The following is a 14,633-nucleotide window of genomic DNA, read 5'->3' on the forward strand; positions in this document are numbered from 1 at the left end:
TGAATATGTGATGTATCTGTCCTGAATGACATGATGTTAACAATATGATTGCATGTCGAATAAGCAGAACTGTAACTGACAAAGTTATTAGCAACAGAGGACCATACCTGGATATTGACTTTGAACATCACAGATATCCATTGCAAACAGAATGGTCCACCTTCTACCTGTCCTTTCTCATATGGCATTGCCATATTTATGAGATATTGTTTCCAGTTGTTATTCATTGCATAATGTATCACATCAAGTACTAGGTATTGTTCTAAACAATGTAATGCATCTCGATTCTTATGCATAAGTGCATTGCAAAAAGATTGGACAATGTAAAGTCGCAAACACTGTGCATCGAATTCTGTTGCCACTAAATAGCAAATTGCATTAAAGAGACTGTCACCACAATTAGATGTCATTTGCTTTGCGATCGTTAATTCATTTAAAAGCATATTATCTGCAATATGCATCCAATGGCTTTCAATATCTTTGCAAATAGATGACAGGTAGATATTAGACTGGTTGCAAATGCATATTGGAAACTTTTGGTAAAGCAATGGTTCATAATGACCACTAACAGGATTTGCATCATGAAAGAGAATGCAATATGGAATTGTATTTTCATGTTGATTAAAAAGCAAATATCTTGTTTTTCTTGTCAATGACCAAACTGCAATTGATATATCTAGCCATTTAGCTAACCAACGTATGTAAAAGGTATCGCCCCATAAACCTCGATCAAACTCATTTATATTTGTAGAGATTCAAATCAAATTATATACTTTTCTATATAGAATTTGAGTGGAAAAACTACAGATATGAGTTCTTCTCAAAATTTTATAAAACATAAATCACGTGAAACGATGTCTAAATTAGAAATGTATGGCTAATGGATAATTTTTTTATGTTTTTTCGTGACAATTGTGAGAATTTTATTTTTCCGTATTGTTCTATAGGGACACATGCTTTAAACCAGACCATATCCATTAGATAAAAAAATGTCTTAACTTTTTTTTGTCATATAATAACATATGTTTCTAAAAGGTATTCAATATCAAGTTGTGATTGAGGAGTTATGATCTCTTTTTTTCTTTTCTTTTTTACATTTAGTTTTTTGTAGAATTTATGTTATTTTATGTCATGATCTGCTAAGAAACCCTTAGATCCATCATCCTCTTCCTATTAGTGATGATATATGTACCATATATCATAATGATAATTAAGTGATACACTTTTCTAATGGGTTCCCTAGTATTTGGGTTGGTGGGGGATGGGGGGTAGGGGGTAGGGGTTGGGGGCTAATAATAGAGCAATGATAGTGGAGGTGATTCAATTGTAGGTGCACTAGATCCATTATGCTTCTTATTTTTATTTAAGGCCCATCATAGTAACAATATTGAATAAACGTAAAGGGGACTCTTTAAATAAGGTTCCCTAAGTAGTTAGGAGGTTGTTATGATTATTGCTCCCTTGTTATTAATAATCATCCTTATGAATAATATGTTGATTTTATCATATTTGGAGCTTGGATCATTATGATTTTGTCCCCTAAAAGAGGTGAGTGACTAGGAATGAATTCCTTGCATAAAAAATCAATTGTAGGCTATTACCATACCTTACAAATTTTAATATTAATAAAGGAGCTTCTATAGCTTATTATTGTATAACTTTTGGGGCATTTTATATTCAAATATCAGGTATACTACACCATATGTGATATTCCTTAGATATACCTCATATATGTTTTAAGAAAGCTATGATATTCATAATCAATTCTCTCACATATTTATGGATGGAAATATCCATCTTTACTGTGATGATTTCTAGATAAATAGATCTAAGCAATGGTCTAAGGGAAAGGAGGAATATAAATAATGAAAATCCTTGTCTTGAGAGCTTTCACTAAGAGAATACGACTTTGACATGTAGAATTTACCTATTGATATAACTATGTATAAGCTTTATAATGATCTCAATATTTGTCTGAGGATAGATATAGCTAGGTGTTTGAGACTAACTAGCTAATGAATGAAAAGAAAAACATGCAAGTTGTGATTAAGCCCAAGAAGAATAGAGATGGTGAGTAGGGTCGTGTGATGTTTTTATGTCCCATAAAATTTTTGAAAAGTGGATCCATAATTCTTATTGGTGTCTTACCCATTCATGTATGAACTTCTAAATTTGTTTATTCAACATTTCAACCATAAAAATCTTGTTTGCTAGCATTTTATGCTCAAACCATTAATAGATGTCGACATTTGGAAGTTTTAAACTTTTGGGATAGTCTTATTTGAGAATTATTAAATGCATCTATAATATATGTGTAAGTAAAATACATACCTACTTTCAAATAGGGAATTTTGTAGCCCTTGTTCCTTTTGCAATTTTTTTTGAACGTATTTGTGATTTCTTACATCATATCATTATGTTTCTCAAGGATTAGTTAGTAGGTTCTATAATTAATAATATATTATTCCATACATGCAAATTAATGACCAAAGCGGACATTGATGGCTACCAACATCTTCCACTATCTCAAACATTCTTATATTCTTGGAAAGTTATCTACGGTTTTTGGGGTCCCAAACTTTTGGGTCTATTTTTAGGCCTTAAGCAATGTCTTCTAGCAATTTTGGGGAACAAGGGTTACCATGGAATTCCCTAGCCTAGTTGAAAGTTTTAGTCCTCAAATAATTCTTTACAAATATATATTATTTTCCCTCAATGGATGTATGGAAAATTTCTTCCCTCGAGAAGTTTATGTACCACCTAACCACCTAGGAGCTCACAAAATGTTTATTTTTTCATATTCTATGGTTAGGGGTTTTAACCTATCGAGTTGTTTTGTTATGCTAAAATGACATTCTTTCAATATATTATGATATATTTTGTGAATATGTGTAGCCACCATATCTCCCTCTTTATAGATACTACCACCATTCTAGCGAGTTTATTTTCATATTTTATTATTTGATTTATCGATAGAATTTTGGGTTCCACCATATTATTATTCTTTTTGTTACATTATTTGTTTGTGTCTTTCATTTCCTTTGTCAAATTTCCTTTCATTCATTGTATAATTTGAATCAATGGAATTAAATAATTCTACTCCTTGTTAATTCCTAGTGCAAGTCACCAAAAAGGTTAAGGTATAGAAAGTTGGGTCTCAAGCTAGCTTCACTTTGGAACAATTACTCTCACCAAACCAAGAAACTCCCCATGGAAAATGAAAAGATTAATGATAGAGTAGGAGATCTTATAAAGTTGTTTCCTAAGGAATCACTTGCAGGACATATGAATGAGATTATGGACAATTTTTCCCAGACCCTTTGACAACTCCCCACAATAGTCGAGGCCCCTTCAACTAATAGCAATTTTGGAGGTGTGACACCCTTCAAGGCAGAGTCAAAGATTGATATCCCCTTATTTGAATCAGAAATAAATGAAGATGATTTGAAGAAATGGTTAAATATATTAGAGAGTTATTGGTCTATACAAAATTTTTCTAACAATTAAAAGATCAACATTGCACTCCTAAAATCCCTTCCACTTGTCAAAGATTCGTGGGAAGGTTACTAAGAGAGATAAAATGAAGATGGGTCTATGATATTCAAGGAAGGACCCTTTTGGGAAGCCCTTTTTGATTAACTTAATGAGGAATTATACCATGTAATGAACTATGGTTACCAATACACAACATGGACAACCCTATCCTAAGAGAAAGACTAAACGTGCCCAAGCACACCAATATTATCCATACCTTACACTCCAAGTTGGGTATTAGAGATTTCAAGGGGCATCTAGTTCTAAAGTACCATCTTGATCTACATACGTACATCCAAATGGAGAATTATTTCTTTGATATTTCCTCATTGGGAGTCGCTTATCAATATGCTCTCAAAATTGAGTATAAATTGAAGAAAAGGAATAAGAAGGAGTTTTATTCTTCAAACCCACTGCAACAGAAGCCTAGAAAAGATGGTTAAAACTTGTAGAATAGGTGATAGAGAGAGAAGATCCAACCTCAAGACAAATATCCCATCTCACAAACAAAGAAGGGTGATGAAAATCTCAAAAGGACACTAGAAAGTGGCGTGACTTCCACAAAATTCCCTAGCACAACATTAATGGAAATTTCTCAAAACAATATTTTTTGGCGGAGACTAAAGAAAAATAAACAAACTATAGCTTTGAATCTAATTCAAAATAATATAAATGAAAGTAACTCATTGATATAGAACCCATTACTACTATTGCAACCATACAGATCTAACCAAAAGAGCTAGAGAAGCCTAAAGAGGGGGAGCACCTTTTTCCATTCAAGGATGTGGGTGAAGGGCATCCGACTACATTTAATTATTGATAATGCAAACTAGAAGAACCTAATATCAACCAAGGTTATCAATATATTGAATATCTAGATAGTGCACACTACCAAGCATACAACATTAGTTGGTTGGGCCAAGAATGAGACATTTGTGTTAGTGAGTTATGATGTCTATCCTACAACATTAATCCATTGAAAGGTCAAATACTATGTGATGTTCTCAAGGATGATGTTTGAAATGTTATTTTAGGAAAACCTTATAAGTGAAATAACCATGCTATTTATGAGTATTCTCCTTGCGGTGTCATTCTTACTCTAGGAGTTCAACTGTACATGATACTGAAGGTAGTTCAAACTATTACAATTTCATTTATTCCAAGAAAATAGTTTCAAAAGGTAATCTATAAAATTGTTAATTTTTCCTCTTCATGGTTTCATTAGAAGGTGAAAGGAAGGTCACTATGACCACCATAGCCTCAACGTGGGGAATCTCTACACAACAAAATTAGGAGGAAAATATTGTAGAGATACAAAGATATATTTTCTCCACACTACTATGTCAAACACACAATTGAATTGATATCTAGGTTCTCATTTACCTGCTGGACCAATGTATAGATTCTCTCTATTGTAGAATGAGGAAATAAAATATCAGATTCATGAGCTCATATAAAAGGGCCACACTCAACTAAGCTCCTCAACTTGTAGGAGTCCAATTTTTTTGGTGCAGAAGAACGATGGGAAATGGAAACTCCATATTAATTATAATGAATTGCAAAAAGTCATTGTCAATAATATATACCCAATCCATTAGCTCGATGATCCTCTTGATCAACTTGATGGTTCCAAGTTATTTAGTAAGATTTATTTAGATTTGGGAAATGACCAAGTTCCAATTAAACAAATTGATGTATGGAGCAATCTAAAGAAAACTTTTTTAAGTGCTTAGTCATGCCCTTTGGCTTGACTAATTCTCTAAAAATATTCATGAGGATGATGGATGCTATAATGTTACTATTCAAAAAATATTTTGTGGTTTTTAATTTGGATTACATCCTCACCTTTAGTAGAAGTTTGGAAAAACATTTGCAGCACATTCAGCTGGTATTGAGCACCATGCAAAAACACAAGTTGTAATCCAATCTAAGAGAGTTTTCATTTGACATGAAGATAATTAAATATTTGGGATAAATTGTGGATGAACATGGGATTCATTTGGATCTAGCAAAGGTCCAAGTCATTGAGGATTGACCAACCCTAATGACTCTAACATAGCTCCATAGCTTCTTTAGTCTTGTTAACTTCTACCATAGGTTTGTGTTAGGGTTCTCTTACATCACTTGGACCTTATGTCAAGTGACTAATGGTGGAGAAAAGTAAATTTTTCATTGTATGATTCATAATAGAAACATTATTGAATATGAAATGTTGCCTATTTCTTACACCTTTCCTCACCTTGCCAAACCTGCAACAACCACTTTAGATTTAGATAAATGCCTTCGAATATGATATCATTGTACTACTCACTTAGTAAGGACATAGGATGGCCTATTATAATAAAAATATCTTTTGATAGTGTCTAAATATACCCCACCTATGACATCATGTAGGCATGTCGACCTTGGAAGCCTTATATCTTTTGGGAAGGTGATGATCATCCACTCTAATCATAGACATATATAATTAATGCAGACACAAGGAAAGTTATAGAATGTCCGCCACTTACTCAATGCTTCTCTATCTTCCTAGTCATATTTTATGTTTTTTTGGATCCCAAACTTATGGGTTGTTTTGAGGCCCTACATGAATGTTTTTGGCAATTTAGGGGGGGCGATAAAAGTTGTCATGGTGTTCGTTGGCCCCAAGTAAAAGTTATATTCCTCAAATACTTCTTCCAATGAGCTATTATGTCCCCTAAACATATATTGTATGCAAACTTGTTCTCCCAATAAGTTGATGTACCAACTAACCAACTTGGGCCCAAAAACCTTTTAACACTTCATACTATAAGGTTAGAGTTTTGGACGTCTAGGGTTCTTTCTTCATCATAAATGGTCATTCTTTCAGCCTCTTGTGATATATTTTTTGAATATGCACAATCATCATCTCTCTCTCTTTAAATATAGCTATCACTATTGTAGCCAATTTATGTCTGTATTATGTTATTTCATTTGTTAATAGAAGTTGGATTTTCATCATATTATTGTGATTTCTATTATATTTCTATTAAGTTGTGTTTCATTTCCTTTCCATCATTTCATTCTTTCATTGGATAACCTAGACCAATTGATCCTGATTTTTCATATCAAGTAAAATAGATCTGCAAAGAGGAACACCTAGTCTAGTTAGAAAGAAAATAGGGCATGTAATTGAATGGGGTAGTTGAGACAATTGTAGTAGAAGGTGATGGTTGGAGGGAAGAAACAACGGTATAATATGGGGAATTCATAACTGAGAGAGTTGTAGATGTTGATAAGATTAGATTCATCATGAAAAATAGAAAGTGAAAGGAGATATGTAGTGTAGGTGGGTGAATAGAGAGGTTTTCTAAGGCAAAACATTACATCTTTATGTATGCCCAAGTTTTCATATTTTCCTATACTAAAATTTCCATGTAAGTACATTTACTCAATTCTCAAAGGGAAAAAAGTAATGCAAAAAGTTGAAGATTCTTTTTCTTTGAATATCTTATACTAAGAGATTATGACATTTACATGCGTTTCATCGTGTAACAACTTTTTCAAAGTTAACTCCCATTTTAAAAGAGTATTAAGTACTAAATGCATAAGTCCACCGGTAATAAAGAAAGAAAGATGATTGTAGATCCATCCAAAATGTTCTGCTTGAAAGCACTGTAGTAGTTAAATCTATTCATTCTGCATAGTGAGTTATCCTCCCTCTATGCCAATTTTTGAAATCTTTGGTTGCAGTTTTATTATGCAACATTCCATATAATTTGAGGCAACAATAAATTCATATACATCAATAAATTTGGGTGAATTATTTTTTTGATCCAACGGATCAAATAATTTAGGAAATTGGACTTTGTAAGACAATGGAATATAAACTATTTATGATAAACTCATTAAATTATAGATGGATGGACTGTAAAATTTAATATCTAATATCTATTATTATTATTATTAAATTTAGATTTAAGTATAGATAATAAATTTATTAAATAATAGATGGATTGTAAATTATTATTATTATTATTATTAACTAAAGTCATTAAAAAATAGATGGATTGTAAAATGTAATATGGATTTGTTTAATTATTATTATTTATTGTTTTTTTAATGTTATAGCCATGTCACATATTAAATTGGTGTATGAGATAATTTTGTTTGCCGAGAAACATGTGCACACTTTATCTATTTATCTCTGCATTAGAACTTATGACCTTTTACCAAGAATTACATGTCTTTAACCATTAGTTTTTTGAAAAGAACATTTATTACTAACTCTGAAAATATTTATATCAAAACATCAAGCCAAATAAATTTTATTAGATGAATTATATTAAAAAAATTAAAAAACTCATTTAACATCAATAAAATTTTAGTAGAAAATCAAAAAACAATCATCAATTCAAAACACATAACCATAAAATAGTGCTACTTCATATTCCATACCTATAATTTTCTAGGGAAACTTATTCAACATATCTCCGACATGTATGCTGGGGAGGGGAAGTAGAAAAATCACATCTTCAATACTTGTAATTTTTCTAGGGGAACTTATTAGTCCCTGCCTGGGACTATTAGCGATCGCTCGATCGCTGACCAACTATTAGTTTATAGTTTGACTGTTTTTTTTTCACTGTTTTTGCAGGTTAACCTAAGTTTAATGCTTGGAATTTTATTCAACAAAATTTTAAGCAAAGTTTTGGTTTTGGAAAACAATTGGGGTCTTATTGCAGCCTTCACGTTGTCCGATGCAAAAATATTGGCGCAATATGATGTTATCCAAAGTACGGTGGATGCCGGGTTACTGGTTCCAGGGACGTGCCATCTGCCATGTTTGGTTGGCACCGCAAAGCCACCTGCCACCGCAGAAAACAACAGATGTTCTGCATGCTTTTGCTGTGGAGTCGGAAGGGTCTGAAGGAGTGGTATCAAGCTTGCTCGTAGCTCACCCGTAACCACCAGCTAGTTTGCCGAGCAGAGGAGCAGAGGGTGTCGAGCAGCAGGAGCAGAGAGTGTCGAGCATGGCGCATTGTGTTTTCGGAGAAGGATGCATATGGTTGTTTGAGAGTTATCGCAATGACTCTGTGAGAGGAGTGAGGGATTATGTTTCTCTGGGTTTTGGGTTGATCAGTGTTTTCAGCTGGGCTGTTGCTGAGATTCCACAGATTTTTACCAACTTCAAGAATGGATCTACAGAGGGAGTCTCGCTTGCGTTTCTCATGACATGGGTTGCCGGGTAAGCAGGCTTTTGAGCTTTTCAACTGGTGCTTTTGAAGTTTTGGGTGAAGAGGTTCTCACAGAATTTTTTCTTCATAGATGTCTACTGCTTTTCTTTTGGTTATGTCATTTTGTTTGATTTTTCAAGATGTTAACATGTTGGAGAACATTGTTTACTTGTTCAAGTATGTTCTTAGATTTGTGTTTAGTTCTAATTTCTCAAACATGTTCTGAGATATGTGCCATCAATCTAAGAGCTGTTGTCATTGTATTTGTTCCTTTTTATTATAGTAATTAAGGTCAGGCACCGAATATCTGCAGGATAGTGAATGAGGATAAACTATCTATGTTAGCATGCTAAGAACTTTATTTACATTTTCAATATGTTCTTCATGATCTAAGAGATGCTATAAATGTTGCAGGGATGTTTTCAATCTTATTGGGTGTTTGCTGGAGCCAGCAACTGTAAGTAGTTTTTGAATCCGGTCGTCTCTTACTACTATAGAACAAAATCAGTGATTAAAATCTGGAATATCAAAATAACACTATTCTATTCCGAATAGATTGCAGTTGTCGAAGGTTTTTCTCTCAAATAGACTTGAAAAAATGTCGTAGTCTCTGAATACGAAGTTAACTAAGCTTAATTATCGGTTTAATGAGCTTGAGATGTTAAGAATAAGCTTAGTGCTCGGGAGCCTCATCGTCCGATTTGCTGGGAGCCACTCATATATATATATATATATATATATATATATATATATATATATATATATATATATATATATATATATATATATATATATATGTCAGTCATTTCTAACATCGAAATATGTTCTACACTTTGTACGGAATTGTTGGGGCCACTCAAACATAAATGTCATCTAAAATATTGAAATATGTTCTACCCTTAATGCGGAATCACAGTCTAACTCATAAATTCCTCCTGACGAATTCGTCTTGCTCACAGAAGCCCTTTGCTGAGTAGAGTTTATAATGAATGTGCAGCCTTTACTTCTCTTTTTTTTTTGTCAAGACAGATACTTACACACACTGGATCTTTATAAATGCTTCTGATAGCTTCTGTTCATCAGTGATAGGGTTTTCTTCTTAATAGTAAATTGTCCATTTCAATTGCGTTCGTTACATGATTAAGTATTAGGTCATGGAATAAGGGTTAACTTTTTGAGTTACTCTTCTTTCCGTGTAAGGAAATATGTTGCCGGGAAATAGGTTAGCAGGTGACTTGTGCAAGGTTCATTTTCCTGATTAACAAGTTAATGAACAAAGATTTTTTTAGTTGGTTAAGAGTTCATGTTTTTAGAATGAAGGAAATAGATTAACATGAGATTGTCCAAGATCCATGTGTTAAGGGTGATCACTTTTAGATATAAAGAAATGGATTAATAGGTTAGCCGTCTATTAAGAGTGCATATGGTTAAGAGTTGATCTTAGTCATATGGTTGTAGACAGTGTAAGAGTTGATCTTTGTCATATGGTTGCAGATGGTTAAGAGTTGATTTTCATCGAATATAAGAAAATAGATTAATTAACTTGAACAGTTGATTTTCATTGAATATAAGAAAATAGATATAAAGAAATCGATTAATAGGTTAGCCGTCTATTAAGAGTGCATATGGTTAAGAGTTGATCTTAGTCATATGGTTGTAGACAGTGTAAGAGTTGATCCCGTCTATTAAGAGTGCATATGGTTAAGAGTTGATCTTAGTCATATGGTTGTAGACAGTGTAAGAGTTGATCATCTTAGTCATATGGTTGTAGACAGTGTAAGAGTTGATCTTTGTCATATGGTTGCAGATGGTTAAGAGTTGATTTTCATCGAATATAAGAAAATAGATTAATTAACTTGAACAGTTGATTTTCATTGAATATAAGAAAATAGATATAAAGAAATGGATTAATAGGTTAGCAGTTTATTAAGAGTGCATATGGTTAAGAGTTATCTTAGTCATACAAATTAATTAACTTGAACAGTTCATTTTCATTGAATATAAGAAAATAGATATAAAGAAATGGATTAATAGGTTAGCCGTCTATTAAGAGTGCATATGGTTAAGAGTTGATCTTAGTCATATGGTTGTAGACAGTGTAAGAGTTGATCTTTGTGATATGGTTGCAGATGGTTAAGAGTTGAATTTCATCGAATATAAGAAAATAGATTAATTAACTTGAACAATTGATTTTCATTGAATATAAGAAAATAGATTAACAGTTAATGGTCGAACAGTTGATTTTCATTGAATATAAGAAAATATATTAACAAGTTAATGCCCCCACAATATAGAGAGGGATGTGGCAAGAGTGAAATCTTGTCTAGTTTGCTTAATTTTAGACCATCACCATGAATGAATGTAATATGAACCACACTTTAATAATTCTAATATGAACCACACTTAAATAAATAATTCTAATTTTAATATGAACTAAACTTAAATAAATAATTCTAAGTGATTTGATTTTCTTTTTCAAACGACATGATTTTTTTTTAATAATAATGATAAATTAACTGTGATTTCTAACAAAAATTAATTATAACTTTTAACAACTAATAACCACTGATAATAACCATCCTCATTGCTAATCTAACTATTAAATATAAACCAACTAAATCCTCTTAAATTTAAAACCATAAATTTCATCCATACATATTTAATTTCATCGATGATTGAAATTTCATCTTGCCATATTTACATTTTCCAAATTCAAACAATTTTCTAACCATAAAATAGTTCTATTCGATAAAAGATTAACTTATTCCCACTCAATCAGGAAGTGGTCTCCTTGAGTTGTCTGATTTAGCACTGTTAAATATGACACTGTTATAGTTTAGAAGGGCTCCACTTTTGAGAATCCTGGTTATCCTAATGACCTCAGTTAGAGGTAAGAAAAAACGTAAATAAACCAAATTTGTCGCCCTCTTTCATGTTATCGTTATCCGCAAGTGTACCAGGTTCCAATATCAATAAAGAAGATTTAAAGTTTCGTAGTCTGTGTAAAAATCATCACGACCAGTGCGCTCTAGCGCGCGCATGATAACTTCAGCGTGCAGAGTGACCCACAGCTTTAACGACACCTTGTGCCCTAGTGCTCTGTTGCCATAGGGCGAATCGCCTGCACCGCCAGGATTTTAATTCTCAACGACAAAAATAAACACCCACTTTCAAATCCAACATTCCTGCGTGTATTATAACGTATCTACATTCAAGATTCTTTCTCTATTATAATGTTTGGCTGGAACGCAACTGCCTAAGAGTACGTGTAGGCTTGCTTCTCAATCCTTTTTTGTTTAATGTTGTGTTTGTATTTCTATAATATTTATCAGTGAACTATGCAATTAGTACGAATATATTACGTGTATGATCTTATCTTTACTTTGCTAACAGTTCCATTCTGATTTTTTATGCAGCTCCCAACACAGTTCTATACCGCACTGGTAAATACAATTTGATTGTATACACTCTTTTGATTTCTATATGTATTGTCATATTCTTGTTTTATTTATCAAGATTCCCTGTTTATTTTAATCTGTGCAGGTATATACAATTACCACAGTGGTCCTAGTTTGGCAAACTTTATATTATGGCCACATCCGCACGTGGCGGAAGACAAGGAAAGCGAAATCCTCTCCCGAGGTATGATGGTTGATATGAATTTGACATAACAGTAATCTTCTTGCATATCCTATCAGAGTTATCTTTCCATTGCAATCTGATATAATTTTTAATGGATATAGAACCGTATAAAGTAACTTTAATGGATATATATAATATTTCTTTTTCTTGAAATCTGATGGGAAATCTGAGTACTTTCCATATTTTGTGGATGGTCATCTACTTTATCTAATGAAGGGGTTTGTTTGAAATGAAAGTAGGGAAATCTGAGTGCTTTCCATATTTTGTGGATAGTCATCTACTTTATCTAATTAAGGGGTTTGTTTGAAATGAAAGTTCGGAAATCTGAGTGCTTTCCATATTTTGTGGATGGCTATCTACTAATCTAATTAAGGGGTCTATTTTAAGGAAATCAAAGAGAGCCTAATTCATCATCAACAACCATATTAGTAACATTTTTTTAAAAAGATTTATTTTAAGGAAATCAAAGAGAGTCTAATTCATCATCAACAACCATATCATTTTTTTGTTATAATCTATTTCTTTAGACTATTAGACCAAACTCTTGAACTTACTTTAACTCATATATAATAATGTAAAGTTAATGAGAATCAAATTCATCATCAACAAAGATATCAAAAACAAACCTTGAACTTACTTTAGCTCATATATAATAATGTAAAGTTATATTATTGTTGCTACTTTAATGGATATACAACAATGTAAATTTGTCTTATTGTTCCAGAAAAAGCAGCTCTCTGGAAGCAAGGATCGGTCAAACCACACAAAGCCCGTGAACGTACCAGAGAGTAAAGACTATTCTGAGGAGCTAGGCAAGAAAAATGACGCAGATAATTTCAAGAAATTATCTAATGGGACTCCTGCATCTAGTTTACCTATTCCCACTTTTTCACCGGCTCATGACAGATCGGTTGGAAGAAACCTATACTACATGTAAATGCCAGAATCGCCTCCCTGGTCTTTGGACTCCTTTTTTTTATCAAATCCCCTCGAATTTTATAATGGTTCCACAACTTGAAAAAGTCATTTTATAGGTTCTGAGATTCTAGCTTGAAGCGATGATACGAGCAATATAGCTTTAAGGCGGAGCTATAATAATAGTAAATATTTTCGGCAGCTTTACGGTGGAATGGTAATAACAGTAAATATTTTATTGTGTGCAGCTTTAAGGTGGAGTGATAATACCTGCAACGTTAAGGAAGTCATTTTTATGTACAGCAATACTTCGAGGTACTGCTGAGGGACAATGCTCGACTTATCTTCCGATCATCTAAATTTCCAGGTAGTTGTTGCATTTTCTTTATTTTCATAGTTTACTTCGCAAAGACATGCTTTTATTTTCATAGTTTACTTCGCAAAGACATGCTTTTTTTTCCCTCAGATTTGAACAATTTCTGCGATTTTAGCTTGGACCGATGATAAGAGCTGCAACTTTAAATTGGAGTGATAATAATAGCAAATATTTTATCCTGATTTAAGGTGGAGTGATAATACTAGGAAAAAAAAAAAATTGATAATTTTCCGCAGCTTTAAGCTGGGCTGAACATACGAATAACTATTCATGTCCGTTGATGTACATTAGTTTGCAGACTGCATCTTACTGTCTCAGATCTTTAAATATATTTTGGACCTTTTTTTCAAAAGCTTAGCGAATTTAAACATTGCCGCTATTTCTGGCACTCGTCCTATACTGAAGGCAACTTTTTAAGTTTAATTGCTAAGCTTGATTGTAGGATGGAGGCCTTTGCGTGTAAGTATCAGAGGCGATGCGTATTTTCACTTTATCGGCGTGCACAGGGCCTCGTTCACGGGCTACTCCGCGATTTTACACGCAGCCACCGCCGAGCGAATCAAAACTAAATCAACGCTTCCACCTAGCTACTACATTCTAAATAAGTTCTTCCGGCTAATGCTTCCCCATTTAAATTCAGTGAAAGAACTTTAGCGAAATTCATATCTCATCTAAAATACCCAACGAAACGCTAAATTTGTCGGCCAATTCTTTCCTAGAAGGTTAACTTAATTTTGCGAAATCAATTTCCATGAGACAGCACAAGTGGGTGATGTCTTCAAAGCCTTATAGTCCTGCTGCACTCCATTATTCGAATAATTCAACGAAGAGCCATAGAGGCTCAGCATACCGTCTTTTCGAAACGAACTGCCGAAATACCCAAAAGGGCCGCTCCACAGACTATCTTGCGAGAAATCACTGCCGTAAAAATGGCAATCAGCCTTCAGAATCCAGAACACATTAACAAA

The 14,633-nt window shown here is 33.1% G+C and overlaps 1 protein-coding gene across 2 annotated transcripts; it reads left to right on the forward strand.

Annotated features, from left to right (window-relative positions):
* The first annotated feature begins 8,260 nt into the window (after positions 1-8,260).
* On the forward strand, positions 8,261-13,628 carry LOC149253425 (uncharacterized). Of its 2 annotated transcripts, XM_089459914.1 has the most exons (6): positions 8,262-8,743; positions 9,147-9,189; positions 12,149-12,175; positions 12,276-12,374; positions 13,099-13,307; positions 13,538-13,628. In XM_089459914.1, exons 1-6 carry the CDS (start codon positions 8,529-8,531, stop codon positions 13,551-13,553), a joined length of 609 nt encoding a protein of 202 aa, XP_089316040.1. In that variant the 5' UTR covers positions 8,262-8,528; the 3' UTR covers positions 13,554-13,628. The 2 variants fall into 2 exon arrangements, with proteins under 2 accessions (XP_089316041.1, XP_089316040.1); XM_089459915.1 differs by lacking the exon at positions 12,149-12,175 and having other exon boundaries at positions 8,261-8,743.
* The last annotated feature ends 1,005 nt before the right edge of the window (positions 13,629-14,633 follow it).

Source organism: Pinus tabuliformis, chromosome 7 (assembly GCF_031772625.1).
Source record: "Pinus tabuliformis cultivar Carrire ecotype Pingquan chromosome 7, CPIR1, whole genome shotgun sequence".
In the NCBI taxonomy this organism is placed as follows: Eukaryota; Viridiplantae; Streptophyta; class Pinopsida; order Pinales; family Pinaceae; genus Pinus; species Pinus tabuliformis.

Coding starts and splice junctions, on each gene's coding strand:
- LOC149253425 (XM_089459914.1), top strand. CDS start 8,529: ATGGCGCATTGTGTTTTCGGAGAAGGATGCATATGGTTGTTTGAGAGT. Junction 12,176..12,275: donor CACAGTTCTATACCGCACTG/GTAAATACAATT, acceptor TAATCTGTGCAG/GTATATACAATTACCACAGT. Junction 12,375..13,098: donor AAGCGAAATCCTCTCCCGAG/GTATGATGGTTG, acceptor TTATTGTTCCAG/AAAAAGCAGCTCTCTGGAAG.